At 41.4% G+C, this 18521-nt stretch overlaps 1 protein-coding gene across 11 annotated transcripts in view; it reads right to left on the bottom strand.

Annotated features, from left to right (window-relative positions):
- Positions 1-3440: 3440 nt before the first annotated feature.
- Positions 3441-18521, bottom strand: part of dlg2 (discs, large homolog 2 (Drosophila)) — a 1642261-nt gene continuing 1627180 nt past the window's right edge. For all 11 annotated transcript variants that reach the window (XM_085998865.1, XM_085998867.1, XM_085998869.1 and 8 more), the window contains 2 exons: positions 8805-8896; positions 3441-7168 (listed from right to left, as the gene is read on the bottom strand). In XM_085998865.1, the coding sequence (XP_085854991.1) occupies positions 7062-7168; positions 8805-8896 (199 nt within the window). In that variant the 3' untranslated portion in view covers positions 3441-7061. The remainder of the gene's footprint in view (positions 7169-8804; positions 8897-18521) is intronic.

Raw genomic sequence — 18521 nt, 5'->3', positions numbered from 1 at the left:
TAAGTGCTCATCACAGAGTATAGTTAGTTATTATGTGTAGATTTTACATTCTGCACAAGCTTGTGCAGTCGCCACACGAAATGTCCAGTCTTAGTTAGCCCAAAGTATCTGCTTAGCACCCAGAGCATTAACCCAGCAAACAGGAAGTCGGGATTTATTTTCATGGCATAGAAATGTTTGACACAGGAAACATTATTCACTTCAAGGGTGTTCCAAATAAAACCTTCTACTTTACAAATACTAAGCTACTTTAAAATCTGAATATTAGAATATTTTTCATATTTCAACAAATCAGACAGGTAAGCATTTTTATCCAATTAATTAATAGGAATATGTATAGTAAAACAGTGTTCTTTAAATTAAACTAGCAAAAAAGATTTGCAGGGGTATGATTAATTAAGGCAATCTGTTCACCTCAGCTTTGTGCCTTTTTGCATGGGAAGATTTTTTAAAATCATAGCTCAGCAAAAAACATTGTAAAGTTTTATAGTTTAAAATTTTTTTAAAACAAGATGTATTATAAATTCATTTTGGAATCAAACAGTATTTGAGAAACATGAAAATTGAACTCAAAGTAGAGATACTATTGCTTTTAGAGTGAGGTGGTCCATAATACATTCTCTGTGGAGTATAAAGAAAACTATGCTAGGGAGAAAGTTCTCCTTCCCACCAATGGAAGAAACCTAAAATGGGTGATTACCAGGTCTGGAGAGAGGTGGCTGAGATCGTCAGCTCCAGGAACATCAACCACAGGACCTGGGTGGAATGCAGGAAACATTTCAATGACCTGACAAGAGCAGAAAGGGTGAGTACAGCTCTAAATTTCTCCATCTATCTCAATAACATCTGGCAACAGTGCATGATTAAGGGAGTGATGAAGGGGGTAGCAAGAATTGTTAATGTGGAGGGGCTGTGTGTCACTTTCAGGGAAGGGAATGAGCACTGTTCTATCAACTGATCCCTGGCCTCTCAAGATGCAATGTGTTGTGCTCATCCTCCTTCATCTCTTTCTCCTTCACCTTCATCAAATTCTTCATTGTCAAATGAATACTCTTCCTGTAGGTCTTCCTTCTCCGACTGCAATCCTCTCTGTATTGGCATGTTGTGCATCATGCAGCACACTACAATGATGTGACAGACTTTGTGTAGGAGCCGGATGAGTGCTGCACACTGAGGGTGAAACTGGCACAGACTTGCATGATCTTTCTGGGGTGATCACACACCTGCTGAATTAAGTGATAGACCTTCCCATTGACGAAAGCTGCTGGTTCATAACCTCATAGTCTATAGTCACTGCTTCAAACCCCAGAGCCCTGTCATTTTGAATGTTGGGATCCCTAGGAAAGGTAATGTATTGGCTGACCCAGGCAAATAGGGTATTGGTGACCTGCTTGATGCAGCTGTGCACTGCAGACTGGAAGTGTTAGATATGCTGCTAGAGACAAGCTTGGAGCTGGTGTCTCTGTGACAGGAAGGAGAGATCTAGACACAAGTCTTTCGCATATAGATTTATTAGAGGAAATTATACTCTCAGGAAACACGCACATTGATGCAAAGGCTCCGGGAGACCTCACGTTACAATTGCTGAGCTCGTAAGAGGATGAACAACCCCAGGTCTTCCTAATGTTCCTAATATTATCTCACTTTTATTCATCAGCTGCACCATTACTTTCTGTCCTGCATTTTGTGAATTTTACCCTCAGCTTACACTAACTTACATCAACTTAGCATTCCAAAGACTCACTGTCTTAGGTGGTATCAGTGGGTGATATCATGGCCTTCAGATAGAGTACAGATAAGCTTATCTACAAGGATGTTGATGCTCCACAAAGAACAGGCAAGTATCTTTACGACTCCAGCTGTACCAGCCATGGAGAGCCTTGAATACCTTGGCAGTAATTTTTGGATATTTTCCAATGCTGTCGCCAGCAGATTCTGGAAAAGCTGTCTGCTTGTTAGAAAATGGAAATACCTTTCCTGCTAGCATTGCTTACAGGGAGATATGGGTGATGTCCTGCTGTAACAGCCTGGAAGGTGCCTGACACAAAGACATTAAGGGCAGAGATGACTTTGATAGCCACCGGCAAAACAGGGCCACCTGGGCCAGCAGGTCCTGTTGCAGGAAGTTGCTTGGATCAGGACAGCCAGCCCGGTGAAGCACAGCCTCCTGATGCAGTGCTCCTCAGTCACATCAAGGAAAGTGACTCTTGGCCTATATGTGGGCTGGGTAAGGCGTTCTACGAGCAGCCCCCTCACCAGCTGTCTTCTAACAGGCCCACCTGCTGCTTGTCCTGGTTGCTCCGCCTGCTGCTGATCCTCTTGCTCCAACTGTTCCTAGATTGATCACTGGGATGAGAGGGTTGTCCTATGAGGAGAGATTGAGTAGATTGGGCCTATACTCTCTGGAGTTTAGAAGAATGAGAGGTGATCTCATTGAAACATGTAAGATTCCGAGGGGAATTGACAGGGTAGATGCTGAGAGGTTGTTTCCCCTGGCTAGACAGTCTAGAACTAGGGGGCATAGTCTCAGGATAAGACTGAGATGAGGAGGAATTTCTTCACTCAGAGGATTGTGAATCTTTGGAATTCTGTACCCCAAAGGGATGTGGATGCTGAGTCATTGAGTATATTCAAGGCTGCGATAGATAGATTTTTAACTGTAAGGGAAATCGAGGGATATGGGGATCGGGCGGGAAAGTGGAGTTGAGGTCGAAGATCAGCCATGATCCTATTGAATGGCAGAGCAGGCTCGAGGGGCCGTATGGCCTACTCTTGCTCCTAATTCTTGTGTTCTTATGTTCTTATCCAAAGCAATGAAGCAAAAATAGCACCCATGATAAGCTGTAAGTGCTTAATCAGTACAAGTAAGGCAAAAAAAGGACAGGAACAAGCAATCTGCCAAGCTGAAAAATCCATTAGAAATCCACTAAGTACAATAGTACACTAACTCAATGATCTAACTGCCCTTTAAATAGTGCTTTCAATGAGTCAGTCAGTGCCTGAAACCAATCACGCAAAGTTTTACTCAGAGGGTTAGCCACTGGGTGGAGCTTTTGATCCATGTAGTTAAATCACGTCAGAGTTCTAATTACATCATAGGACTCCGATTTCTATGTATTCATTGGACACTGGCCTGCTTCCGGCAGGCACCCCAGCCACCTAAATGGAGCACTGAAAATGGTGGCCAGAGCAATTACAGCACGAATGGGGCGGTAAGTCAAATCACTCGTATTTACAATGCGCCCTGCCTCTTTCCTGCTGGGCAGGGAGGTTTAAAATCAACCCAAATGTCTTATTGCCTGTCTAAAGGGGAAGCTTTTCTTTCCATGACCAAATTGCTGAGCAAATCAACATTACTATTTTTTAAAGGTCTCAACGCCGTTAGTCTTGAAGGTATATTTGAAGTGTATTTCAGAAATGAAGGTAGTGGCACTAGCGAATTCAGCTGCCATATTTATTTACAGTACCACAAACAGTACATTGTGTCATTCACACCCAAGGCTTTTACACAAATTGCACAGAACCTTGTCGAACTTTGAGACAGCCAAGCTATAGCTTTCATTTTTTTACAATTTCAAAATAAAGTGTTGTGGCCAAACCACAAGAGACAATGTTGCTTTAAACATGGGGGTAATTACTGCACCATAAAACTGAGAATTTTGCTGAGATAAACTTTATTAAAGCTATAGTGAATGATCCATCATCATGGTTTATATTGCAATAGGATACACACTAATTAAATTTTGAAATAAGAGTAGAACGATTTAATTAGCATGGGTCTTCTATTCCAGTATGAAATCTGCTGGACTATTCACGATAGCTATTAATACATAGTTTAGAATGCACCAGTTTTACATTTATATCAGATATGTTTCTGCTTTGCTTCCTGTTGACAGGCTAGAAATTCGTCTCGGGTGGTGGCGCAAAGTGGCCGATTGCAGATCGGCCGCCCGTTATACGCAATGGCTGATATTCAGTTCTATTGCAGTCAATGAAGCTGAATATCAGGCGTTGCGTATAATGGGCGGCCGATCCGATACCGCCCGTTTTTCGCCACCGCCCGAGATGAATTTCTAGGCCTGAGAATTTTAAGTTTAATTTTAGAATGTCAGTTTTTTGTTTCATTTGTAAGAATAAGAATGATCTTTAAACTGTTTTTGTGTCGTCCTGGTTTCTTCAATTGATTCAGAATTTGTTCTTTAATCTTATATTTGCATCAGAAAATAATTATTGCTGGGAATCAAGTCCAAAGAAAGCACCATGTGTTAATTTTAGAATAGCTTACAAAGAAGATTTAAACATTTCGCTCAATAAAATTTATCTGTGTAAGCTTTAGATTATTAAATGAAACTCCTCTGTAACAAAACACTTAAAAAAAAGGAAAGGCAGACAAGTAACAAATAGTACAACATTGCAGCCGTCAGAACTAAATGTGCATATGACAGTGTACAGAGAAGTGGCTTTATTGAATTAAGGTTTTGCAGGTTCATCGTGAAATAGTGCAGCCAACATCTGACAAAAACATGGAACTGTGATCAAAAGCAGTATATACAAGATTGTGTTATGTGCAATAAAGAGTAATTTAATTTTTAAAATTATAAACAAGCATGAATACTTATTTATATTGTTAAATATACAACTCAATTCTATATTTATGTGTGCTTTTTTTCTTTACACAAATGGAATGGATGGAATTGATTATTTACAATCAATAGGTAACTAATCTGTATTGTAAAATCCTCCATACAGGTAACTATGAGCTTGTTCCAGCAGTGGAGCTTCTTCTTCAGTCTCATCCAACTACGGCAGGTAGTGTAGTATCAGGGAGTAATCTGCAAGTTTTGAAACAAGGCCTTTCCCTCTGGTTATATTATTTTTCATCATAAATTTACAAAATGTGCAAAAGCTTTAAATTCCTCAAGTTAGTTGCTGCATTTGACTATGGTAAGACCAATGGGTTCTGGCCCCTTCAAGTTCCCAGATTTTGACACAGTGGAATATTTGGAGTACTTTCATTAGGGCTTTTAGAAAAGTAGAGGCAGATGATTTCACTCCCTGTAAAAATATATAGGATCTAGAAGAATCCCGCCCCCCCCCCCCCCGCTACCCCACCCCCCAAACCTCTTCAAATAGAATCACTTAAGATCATGTGAAGGGACAACGGCATATTGGTCATTCCATATAAAGTCTAGGAGATCAACATCATAAATGCAAACCACTTTGCAGATCATTAGAAACTAGAGAAAAGGTGTATTAGAGAGCTTTATAAATAAATTAAAATAAAGTACCGACACAATAAGTATATAATTTTGCTTTGGAGATTTCAGGATAATTGGCTTCACATGCATTGACTGAAGTGGAAAAAAAACACAGCAACTGACAGAATTTGGTACTCCATGGGAGCTTAAATTCAAGTCCTGTAATACCCAAGTGCTGTAAGCTTAACTCCTGAGAATTCTAACATTATGGGCCAATAGTTATTAAATATTCCGCAAGTAGCTGGTCAAATTGAATTGAAAGCTTCACTGATGGGTCAATTTGTTTACTCCTACTCATTCCCCTCCCTCCCCTTCCAAATGTTTTATCAATTGCTATCCTGGAATGCACGTTGATAAGTGCACAGACAGTGTGCAGTAAAGATTGAATGAAAGGAAATGGTAAAACAGTCCATCACCTGTGTTCTGGGTTGGACAATGCTGTATCTATTCAGCGTTTACAATTCTCTGCTTACTGCACTTGTAATGGGTATGAAGTATTTTAAATTTGTATTATAGGCTAAAATTGAGTTTAACTGTATTCAAACCAGTACAGGACAAGCATAATCTTACAGTGCACCTTAAATACAGCAGTCTGTACAGTACAATTCACTCAATATTACAGAAGATAAAATTCCAGCTAAACAAAAAAAAATCAAAAAGCAAAATGGGTAAATTTCGAAGAATTGCAATAGCAGCTTCAGGTAGAAACAGCCACACGACACAGAACTAAATACTAAATAATAAACTAGATTAAACTAAAATAATAAAATATTGCTATGGCTATGTAGGAGATCACAATGACATTTTTTTGATTGTACTTAGCCACAGTTATTACTCTTCAAACTGTAATGCAGAGCACACAAATTAACATTGACTAATTAGAGGATAAAATTTCAAGCTGCATGCTTATTTCATAAGGGAAAAAAGTAAGTGAATTTTCACTAGCAACAGTTGGAGATGGCAGTGAATTTACTGTTATTCACAAATCGATTGATATTCAGTTCATTTGGATTCTAATCATGTAAAACCAGTTGCAAGTTGCCCTCCTTCCTAGATTTCTTTAAAATACTTCCAGTCAGTGCTGGATCTGTCATAAAACATGAACAATAAACCTCACAATTTACAGCAATATATTTCCTTTACTATAAATTATTTCTATAACCTCTGAATACAAATATTAAAATGTATATTGTAAGTATTGAAGCTTATCCTGATTTTAACCAGTTGTTAAATTAGACACATTCTAAAATGTGTTGAACATTTGAAAATGCTTCTTATTTGGATTTTATAGATGTGAGTTCATCTTTATATAATGTTCAGTCTCAACAAAAAGAAAATCTGTGTTTATAAAATTATGTGATGAATTTTATCTGCATAGTTACAAAATCTGCAGGATAGCAATCACTAATGCACACAGGCTAGCTGGATGTTGTAATGTTGGGCACTGCCCTATCAGGGAATAAAACTAAGTGTAGGAGTCCCTGATTTGTTCATTTGATCACAATAAGGGCTAAACTCCTTACACAAGAGTTCAGTACACACGTGGCTTGGATACGCAAATGCTGTAGCATCCTCCATGGTGTCCCAGACTCCCTTTCTTCGTTGCCAAATCTTGTCTTAGCTGTTTTTACACCCCTCCCCCACCAAACATAGCTTCGACCTGTGCAGAAACATCCTGCTGAGCTTCTAACTCAAAGTACATTCATGATTATGCATATGGATAGAGATGAAAATGCAATTAAAAACAAATTAAATGTCACTATTTGAACAGGTGTTCTCATCAGTCTCACATCTATGGCTGATTCACAATTTCTCCTTTGAGGGAACCCAAATGTATGGACCAGACTGTTCTTCAATAGTTAGTTTGCATTGGTTGTAAATCTCTTCCAATGTTTCTCCTTGTACTATTGCTGTGGGTTTAAATAAAATAAGAATTAATGTTTGTGATTTTAGTTTGATGATTTTCCTTAATTTTAGTCTTTATATATATAATTCCAAGAATGGGTCATTGGACTTTCCTCTGATGCCAATATTATTCTGCTGGTCAGTGAACAGCAGAAATGAACTAAGAACACAGGAACAGGAGATGGCCATTCAGCGATCATTCAATTAGACCATGGCTGAGCTGCATCTCAACTCTATTTACCCGTCTTTTATTCAAATCCCTTGATACCCTTGCCCAACAAAAATCTATCGATCTCAGTCTTGAAAATTTTAATTGAACCCGTATCCACAGCCTTTGGGGGGCACTGAATTCCACAATTCAACTGCAAACACACCTGAGTTTCGTGGCTTCAATCAAACCAAGCCAAATCAAAATTTTGCTGAGACCATTTAACTTTGGTTACTTTAAAATATACATACATCAATCCATTTGTTAAATTTTATTATTAAGAAAGAAAGAACTTGCATTTTATAACACCTTTCATGACCTTGTGATATCCTACAGCTAATGAAGGACTTTTGAAGTGTAGTCCCTGTTGTAATGTAGGAAATGCAGCATCAATTTGCACACAGCAAGGTTCCACAAACAACAATGAAATAAGTGACCAGGTAATCTGTTTGTCAGTTGAGGGATAAATAGTGTCCAAGATATGGGAGAACTCTTCTTTTAATAGTGCCAAGGGACCTTTTATGTCCACCCGAGAGGGCAGATAAACCTCCCATCTGAAAGATGGCACCTCTGACAATGAAGCACTCCCTCACTACTGCACTGAAGTGTTAGTCTAAATGACTGATACTGTCTTTTAAATGCACTACCTTTTTATTATTTACAGTGTGTCACTTTAGAGTACATCTGTGTGCAGTTACAATTGGGATTTCTGGGTCAAGAGAACTGTGCTTTACTGTTAGAATTACTGGCTGCACACTGTAAATCCCTTTAAAACTCTTTCAAAATGATTTGCAATAGTACAGAGCAACCCATCTGCAATTAGTCACATAAGAGATATTGTAAATGTGAACACAATTCAAGTCTTAAATTTTAATAAGACTCGATCTCCTTGCAATTACATGATGAAAAAATATGGTTGAAATGTATAGGAGACAAAGTAATGATGTGGCAAACCTAGCATGGTTGCTGAATAGCATCTAAAGTAGCACGTCAGATTAGCTAATCCATCATCAAATGTTTTAACAATGACAATACTGGCATCATGTCCAGGTTAGAACTGATAAATCTATATCAAATAAAAGCAATGCACTTAGTAGTGGATGTAAAGTAATGTAAAACAAATTATTTGCATGCTATTTTCTGCTTAGTGTTCTATTGTGTTTCTATAATTACATTTTTATTAACCAATGGAAAATGCACATTGACAGAGTTCCATTGCATACAGCTATGCGCAAACAACACAAAAATTATTTTACTGTAAAAATCTAATGGTGCAATTTGCCTCACCCATAAAGGGCAGCAAAACTAACTCTAAAACGGCTGTACTTTATATACAGAGGAAAGCAAATCCTGACAATTCAGAACAGTCACTCACTGTACAAGCTTTCTAATTTTCTTTACAAACACTTTATTGTAGCTGAGTGGATACACACCTGTAAAATGTTCTCCAAATTCCTGTTCCAGTTTCAAAGCTCTATCAAATGTCTTTTTGCCTTGCTCTTCTGTCAGGCGTTTATTCATTTCGCTGTAACAGAAAAAGTCAGTATAACATTTTGCACAATATTTACCAAGAAGCTTTCCCCATGAATAGGATCCTGTAGGAGAGGCTATAGGAACTCATAATGTGATAATCAATGGGATTTCATTAAGCCAGTGGTTAAGTGGGAAAACCAAGGACATGTGGCAAGAAGTGCTGAAAGTACAATTTCATAGAGGTAATCAATGTACTTCTTAACAACATGTGAAGCAGCATATTATAGCAGATGCTCTAGATTTCATAAAATGATAGAATCATAGAAAATATATTACAGAAGGAAACCATTCAGCTCATTACATCTGTGCCAGCTGTTTATATTGGGATTAATCCATCAGAGCTTGTTAGTATCTTAGAATTAGGTGACCACTTGGGGCCTGATTATTGTATAATTATGACTCGATATCTTAATTAAGGCCAAGGGTAAGAATAAGAATGCAGTAGTACAAGACTTTAGAAAAAAAGCATAATTGTTTTCAGGAGAAATAAAAGTATAAATTAAAACAGGAAGAGACTTAGTTTGTCATCACCAGATGGTAACATGCAGCAGTGCTGATCTTTGTTTCTACTCTTGACAACATTTTCACCAGTGAGATGTGTGTGTCTATCGCCTTGCATTTTCACAAGGGTGCTCTTGCTTATCTATTGTAACATCAGTGGTAGATCAGTGGAAACCCCAGAGAAATAGCATGAGCTACCATCCACAGCATTTTTCCGGAGTTTCTGTTGAACTTTGGCAGATGATTGGGAGAACCCCGGCATAGACTCTACCCCTTATATGTATCATTTTAAAGTCATGGTAACCTTAAGATGGAATCCAAGCACTTCCATGGAATACTGTAATGGCTGCTTAGAAATTATTTGTTTGAGAGACTGCTGTAAGCTATAATTCAGAATTAGTCAAATTATAGGCTCTTTCAAGGAGTAGGGATATTTTATGTGCTAAGTTTGTGATCAGCCAAACAATGGTGGCGCTTGCAACCAGTGGGGTAGAAATTAGTATGTGCTGTGCCCGTTTTTGGGAATAAAATGAGTGCAAAGCATACCAATTTAGCAGTGGGATGATCTGTGCGTAATCTGAGCAGGCATTGGTCCCAGCTAATTTCATGGGGCTTTTATTTAGCTGTCCTGAGCAGGTGCCTAAAACAGGCATTGGCCCCTTAAATATGTAAATGAGGGGCCTTATGACTGTTGAAGGACCCCATAGAGAAATTAGTCAGTGATTAGCAAGGCAAGCATTGGGCCTGCCCTGCTCAGGATTCATCAGTGGCCCCCACAAGCACAAAATTTGGGCAATTTTTTAAAACATTGTTAAAAAAAACAGCCTGAGGAGCAACAGGGCTTCCCCGATTCCACAAGAGTTGCGACCCCCCCCACAACCCACCGTATTGCCGAGTATGTTGATGAAGCCCGAGGACCAGCTTCCATCTCTCCTTGGGCCTCTTGGTTCGGGCGTGTATTAGTCTCGCAGCACCACGTCTGGGCCTGAAAATGGGCCCGGACTAATTAATTTCTAGGCCAGTAAGTCAAATAATGCCAGCAATCTGGGGTGAGGGTGCTCCAGCATCTATTAATTAACTGCTGAATGCTGATCTTCCTGTGTTCCAGGATTCCCAAGCAAATGGAGATCAATTATGAAATGGGATTTAAGATCAATGTCATTGTTACAGGATAAGATACCATTGTTGCTTTGATGGATAATTTTTTATCAAATCTGATTATCCTCAACAGTTGTGTTTCTACATTAAAGAAAGGACACTCTCATAATCCAGGACCATCTTGTGGTCTTCAATCTGCTACTCACTTCACCAGTACAAGGACTATGGGATAGGAAATCTGTGAGCAATCATCTTGTGCAAATTACCATCAGATATTGTGTTACCAAAAATATGCTGAAAAGAAACTCAGGGAGCGATTTTGCCAGCCCTGGGGAGGAGGGTTTGGAGGCGGGACTGCCGGGAAAATGGCAGAATCTAGGGGCGGGTACCCAACCCGTTCCCAACCCGCCTCCATGCCACCTTCCCAGGAGGTGGGTACCCGACCCGCGCCTGGCCCCGTCTCCTGGAGGCGGGAAGGGGATTACAGCCACTAAACTGCCTGTTAACAGGTAGTTAACAGGCAGTTAAAAGGATTATCCTCATTTTTCCAGCAGAGGTCCCGGCTTCTCGACGTCGGGAAACCCTGCCAGGGTCAGCGAGGCAAGCAGTGGGTCTGCAGAGGTTGGAGGGGCCCAAAAGTGCGCTGTGGAGGTGAGTGATGGGTGCAAGTGTGGAGAGGTAAGTATGTGAGGTGAGTGAAAAGTTTACTTATCTTTGTTTCTTCCTGCAGGCTTCAATCATTGGGGATCCAGAGGCTCCTGCATCTCAATGGCAGAGATGACAGAATGGGCGCTGCATTCTCCGATGCAACAGCCATCTGCTTTCTGCTCAGAAAATAGGTTTGGTGAGCCTTGAGTACAAGAACTCACCAAACAACAGAGAATGTCAGTGTTCGACAGCTTCTCAAAGCTGTCAAACAATGACAAATCATCTGTCAAAAATTTTTGACAGATGAAACGTCATACGCTGACATTCTCTGTAACCGGCTTCCCCTTAATTGGCCTGCTAAGCCCGCTGGGGTTCAATCATTTTCTCTCTCCCTCTCTCTCTGCATTCCCATTCTTCCCTTGTTCTTTTGTTCTTAGCTTTAACTTCACTTTTTCCTATTTTACCTATTTTCTGATTTAGCTTAAAAAACACGGAAGTCTCTTTTTTTATCTTTTTCACTGAGTTTGTGCTGTCGATTTTGGAGATGGGAGCTATTTTTTTTAAAAAGAGGGATTTATTGGCTAACACTAATTTTAAAAGCTATATTTTAAGCCAACCAAAAGCCACAATATTGACAACTGACATGGCATTAGATGAAGTGCTAACACATTTTTGTGATAACAGGAAGGCCCTCATAATAAACAAGTGAACTCAACGGCAGGAATGGAGGGAAAGCATGCCTGAAGAAGTCACACATTGAGACTTGATTTTTTTTTTGTATTCTCTTGTGGCTCCTCCATTCTTACTGAAGTTAGGACCCATCTTCATCATTGGATGAAAACCAGTTCTACAGGCCAATTTTTCAGCCAGCAATGAAATTTGGTCTGGCTGTGCCATTGGAGTGGCCAGGTCAAACTTCTAATACTTATAATATTTTTAGAAACTTCATATAAACAGTTCCTGTTTCCAAACACTTCAATGTTATCAAGGCATTCATAAAAGGATTGTTAGCAAGATTGAAGCCCATGGGATTAAAGGGGCAGTGGCTGTGTGGATATGAAATTGACTAAGGGGCAGAAAGCAGAGAGTAGTGGTGAATGTTTTTTTTCAGACTGGAGGGAAGTGTGCAGTGGTGTCCCCCAGGGGTTGGTGTTGGAACCACTGCTTTTTTTGATATATATTAATGACCTAGACTTAAGAAAGAAAGACTTGCATTTATATAGTGGCTTTCATGACCACCTGATGTCCCAAAGCACTTTACAGCCAATGAAATACTTTTTGAAGTGTAGTTACTGTTGTAATGTAGAAAACACAGCAGCTAATTTGCGCTCAGCAAGCTCCCACAAACAGCAATGACCAGATAATCAGTTTTTGTTATGTTGATTGACTTGGGTAGAAAAGGCATAATTTCAAAGTTTGCAGATGACACGGAACTAAGAAATGTAGTAGTGAGGAGGATAGTAACAGACTTCAGGAGGACATGGGCTGACTGATGAAATGGGCAGACTGATGGCAGATGAAATTTAATGCAGAGAAGTGTGAAGTGATTTATTTTGGTAAGAGGAATTGGCAAAAGAACCAGAGGCGTCATGAGGAAAAACATTTTTACGCATGAGTTGCTATGATCTGGAATGCACTGCCTGAAAGGATAGTGAAAGCAGATTCAATAATAACTTTCAAAAGGGAATTGGGTAAATACTTGAAAAGGAAAAATCTGCAGGGCTCTGGGGAAAGAGCAGGGGAGTGGGACTAATTGGATAGCTCTTTCAAAGAGCCGGCACAGGCACAATGGGCCGAATGGCCTCCTTCTGTGCTGTATCATTTTATGATTCTATAAGCCTGGGAATTTTGGATCAGTTGGTGCAATATCCATAGTGGGGAATACTGCACTATTGATCCAGTTCAAGAGGCTGCTGCCATAAAGAATGAACAGCATGGATTTAGAAACAATAAGCATTGATAGCGGTAATTATGAAATTTGATGATTCCTGAGCTACTGGGACCATGGAAATGCCTTTGCCAAGTAAAGTATTAATGTATGATGAATTATATAGGATGTAAGGGTAGGTAAATATTCTGGAATTTACCTCAATTCGGCACTGGACGCAGGGAGAACCTTTCCTAAGCAGATTAAATGGATTGGTTAGAATGCATCGTAGGGTGGACTGTACATGGTCTGTGTAATGACTTGATGGGAATAAATGTTCCATGTTTATTAAATATGTGTAGTAATGCCTCTGCTATCTCTTCCCTAGATTCTTTTAAAATGTGTGGATGTAACCTGTCTAGACCAGGGTTTTTTTCCTCTTTGAGTTTGATTAGTTTATTTAATGGGCCAGTAATTCCGGTCCCAACGCGTGAGTACAGACGGTGTACTCACGCGTGGGCCCGATGGAAGTGCCGGTTATCAGGATGCACAGTGCATGCGCTGAAAACCGGCATTTCCTGTCCTCTGAACCAAGGGGTTAAGAGGCGGAACGCGTACAACATATCAGGCAGCGTGTGCGTGCTGAATTTCCTTTTTTTGTAAAGAGTTGCCCGTGCGTAAAGGCCTCCGGTTTTTACGCTTGAAAATACCAGACGTAAGTACTTAGTTTTACAGGTAAGTGGTCTATTAATACAATTTAGAATTTTTTTCTCCACAGGTTTATTATTTTTAAACAATTTACAGTAAGGTAAGTGTATTTTTAGACCCTATTTGTTAAAAAAAATTTTTTTTTTAAATTTGATTAATTGTTTAAAATAGTTTTTTTTACAGTTATTCATAGTTCATTTATTTAGTGGGATGTTTTTTTAACTTTTATTTGTAGTTTAAGTGCTGTTTTGGGCGCCCTGAGTTTTCATGAGTTTGACAGTTCTTAATATCAAACTTATGAATGAACTTTTGCAACCTCCCATTTGTTGCCCAGTGCCCACATGATCCCAGCCGGCTCATCAGAATAACTACGCTTTAATTCTGTTTAAAACTACTTTACATTCTTCAAAATAATTTTAAAGTATTTAAAACTTTATAAAAGTTACCTAAAGATTAATAAAAATACAAAAAATTTCTTTAAAATGCTGCTCTGCATGTAGAATTGCTTTGCAGCTTGTGTTAAAAATTGGGGGCGTGGCCTATGTTAAGGAGACCTCAAGGGGCGTGTCTAACTTAGACTCCGCGCTCGAGGCTTCGCGCTGGCTGCACTCCTGGGTGGTGTGACGTCAGACGCTGCCCGGGAGTAATCAACTGAAAACGGCAGGTGCGCCGGGTAAGTGCTCATCGGGGGCTTGCATGCGCGGCAAGCCCCCGAGCCTAATTTCTGGGCCAATATATTTCTTTTTATTTTAAATGCATTTATTTCATTTCTAATCTCACCTTCCAGTGCATTGTCCACCTGTTCTATCTCCCTGGTAAATACTGAAGCAAAGTAATCATTTAATATTTCTGCCATCTCTCTATCACTGCCTGTGGTATTATCCGGTCCATCCCTTAGTGGCCCTATTCCCATCCCAACTTTCCTTTTTTTATTTATGTGTCTGTAAAATATTTTACTATTTTGTTTTATGTTCCTTGATAATTTAATTTCATGGTTCATCTTTGCCTTCCTAATTGATTTTTTGACTTCTCTCCTAATCTCTTCGTATTCTCCCTTATCATGCTCTCCCCTGCTGTCCATGTACTTAATGTATGCCTCTTTCCTAACCCTCATTTTTTCCCTTATAGCTTTATTTATCCATGGTGTCCCATTAGTGTTTAGTTTGTTCTTTTTTATTAGCGGAATATATTTTTCCTAGACTCTGTTGAACAACGTTTTAAATGTTTCCCATTGCTGATCTACATCATTGTTTGCCAATATTGAAGTCCATTTTATTTTCCCAAGTTGTATTCTCAGCCCCTCAAAATCAGCTTTCCTCCAATGTATTACCCTTCATATACTTATGTCCTTCTCAATTATTATCCTAAAGCGTATATTATGGTCACTATTGCCTAGATGTTCCCTTACTTTTACCTCTCTTATCTGCTCTCGTTCATTCCCCATCACTAGATCCAATAACGAATCCTCCCTTGTTGGGCTTTTTACATATTGGGTTAGAAAGGAGTCCTGTACACTTTGTAGGAATTCCATTCCCATATCCCCTTTACCTACCTCTTTGTCCAATTAATATCGGGGTAGTTGAAATCCCCCATGATTATTATTCTATGTTTTTTACTCCTTTCCCTAATTTGTTTGTGCATATTTCTTCCTCCACCGCCCTCCCACTATTAGGTGGTCTGTAGACTACCCCTATTAGTGTGATTGATCCTTTATTATCTTTTATCTCTATCCACATGGATTCTATTTCTGTCTTGCTGATAGCTGCGTCACTTTTTTCTACTGCCATTATGTTATCCCTAATAAGTACAGCTATTCCACCTCCCCTTTTTCCCTCTCTATCTTTTCTAAATATGTTGTACCCTGCAATGTTTAATTTCCAGTCCTGATTTTTCTGTAGCCATGTCTTAATAATCCCTACTATGTCTGGTTTCTCGCAATGCATGATTGCCTCCAGCTCTCCTGTTTTATTACGGACACTGTGTGCAATGCTGTACAGACAGTTTAACTCATTATTAATAGCAGTGTGGTGGAGCCACCAAGAGACACTGGGCAATTAGTAATCATCCCTTTAACTACCATGTAGTGCAGCTGTGGACTGCACCTTTAAACTGTATGTAGTTTCTTGCATTTTCGCGTGATGACGTCATGACGCCGATCACGTGACCCCCAGTTGGCGCGGAGAACGCGATGACGTCATGACGTCAGCTTCCAGTACTTAGTAGCAGTCTTAGAGAGGCTGTGAGGCTGCACAGACCTGTTTACATCTGCTTCTGTAGTTTTACCAGTTAAGTTGTTTGTTTATTAAACTTTGTTATTTTGTTTCACTGCGTCGAACTTCATTATTCGGATAGGAACTTCCGTTCCTACATTGGTGACCCCGATCTCGTCGGACAACTTTCGTCGAGATATTTATAATGAACACGAACGCCGTTGCCCTTAAATTGCCGCAGTTCTGGGAACAGCAACCAGCAGCATGGTTTTTCCAGGCAGAAGCCCAGTGTGCACTCCGGGACATTACAGCGGATTCGACCCGTTATTATTACGTGGTCTCCGCTCTTGACAGCGCCACGGCCTCACGGGTCATCAGCCTCCTGGGCAATCCACCAGCAGAGGGCAAGTATGAAGCTCTAAAAACTCGTTTACTACAGGTGTTTGGTTTAAATAAGTCGGAGCGTGCACGCAGGCTTATTGCTATGCCCGGCCTCGGGGACTCAAAACCATCGGAATTGATGAGCCAGATGCTCACGCTTTTGGGTTCGGAGCCCCAATGTTTTTTGTTTCGGGAACTCTTCCTCTGCCAGCTACCTGAACCAGTTCAGGCAGCCTTGGCCAGTTCTATGATTACGGACTATGCCGAGCTTGCTGCAGAGGCAGACAAGATTTTTACGGTCACACAGCAGAGTTGTGCAGCCATGAGGCGCCTTTCCCCTATGCGAGCAAAGTCCAGCCCTCCTCCAGCAGGCTGGTGTGTGTACCACGCCCGTTTTGGCGCCAAGGCTCGACGCTGCCGTCCTCCCTGCAGTTTCGCTGAAAAAAAATCTCCAGCAGGCCCGCAAACTTCGATGAGGATGACAGGGTCTGACAAACACACCCAGTTCACCATGGCAGTCGGTTCAGCGGGAAAACTCCTCTACATTACGGATTCCATGACAGGGCGACGATTCTTGTGTGACACTGGTTCTCAGTGCAGTACTTTGCCAGTTTCAAAGCTAGATCTACAATCCGGCGGTCACGGTCCTTCCCTCGAGGCAGCCAATGGTGCGGCCATTCGCACGTTCGGTAAACGGACAGTTAATTTAACTCTCGGAGGTCAACGTTTTGTGTGGGAGTTTATAACGGCTAAAGTATCACAGGCCATCCTGGGGGCTGATTTTTTCTGTGCCTATGGTTTTCTGGTCGACGTCCAACATTGTCGACTCATTAATGTGTCTACTTTCCACGCGGTGCCTTACCACCGCAGCACCGCTGTCTCCTGGTCAGTTGCCTGTGCGGTTCCATCGCAGGAAGGGTTTAGGCGCCTACTCGGCGAGTTCCCGGAGCTCACCAGGCTTACATTTTCGGCAGCAGTCGCGAGGCACGGTGTGGCGCATCACATCACCACAACGGGATCGCCTGTTTACGCTCGGGCACGAAGATTAAAACCCGGAAAGCTTGCAGCCGCAAAGGCAGAGTTTCAGACCATGGAGCGCCTTTGGACAGTCCGACGCTCCGATAGTCCTTGGTCCTCCCTGATGTGCCTCAATAAATCCGAGACTCGATGTTAGCGAAACAAAACAAGGCTTTTATTGACTTAGAAGGTAACACACAGGAGAGAGGTATCTTCCATCCAGAGCTCTGCCATACTGGATGTGCTGCAGGCTGGGCCAGCTTACATAGGGGCCAGGTATGGGCGGAGCCCTACACATAGTACAATACAATGGGCCAGGTATGGGCGGAGCCCTACACATAGTACAATACAATGGTGAGGAAATGGAACAGAGGTAAGGGAAGTGAAACTGAAACCAACCACAGTCACAGGCAGTGATGAATGGAATATTTCATCACATTCACCCCTTCTATAGATTTAGTCTGTTCGGGGGTTTGATAGTCCTCTGCGACCGACGTGGCTGTTGTGGTGCCGCGGGTGTCGGCTGGGTGTCCCCGGTGGCCTCCTGGGTCTCTGCCGGGGGTGCCGCCAGGGTTGTTGAAGGGGTAGTTGGTGGGGGTGCCGTTGGTCGATGTTCTTCCGGGGGTGATGAAAGAGTAGTGGGTGGGTAAGAGTTGCTGTGATCGTTGTTGCTGCTATTGTCGTGGTTGTTGTTGTTACCAGCTGGGGTGACGTCTTTTATGGACACGGTGTCCTCCCTTCCGTCGGCGTGCCGGACATACGCGTATTGGGGGTTGGCGTGGAGTAGGTGCACTGGCTCCACGAGAGGGTCCGTCTTGTGGCCCCTCACATGCCTTCGCACGAATACCGGACCTGGGGTGGAGAGCCATGACGGCATGGATACGCCTGAGGTGGATTTCCGGGGAAAGACAAACATTCATTCATGAGGCGTGGCATTAGTGGCAGTACACAATAGCGACCGTATCGAATGGAGCACATCTGGGAGGACTTCCTGCCAGCGGGAGATAGGGAGGCCCTTGGTCCTTAGAGCTAGAGTGACTGCTTTCCATACTGTCCCGTTCTCTCGCTCCACTTGACCGTTACCCCGGGGGTTGTAGCTGGTGGTACGGCTCGTGGCGATCCCCCTGGACAGCATGTACTGGCGTAGCTCTTCACTCATGAAGGACGCCCCCCTATCCATATGGATG

This window comes from Somniosus microcephalus, chromosome 10 (assembly GCF_052327205.1).
Source record: "Somniosus microcephalus isolate GS21.2 chromosome 10, FLI_Smic_1.0, whole genome shotgun sequence".
NCBI lineage: Eukaryota > Metazoa > Chordata > Chondrichthyes > Squaliformes > Somniosidae > Somniosus > Somniosus microcephalus.
This window is presented reverse-complemented; position numbering and strand designations above follow the sequence as displayed.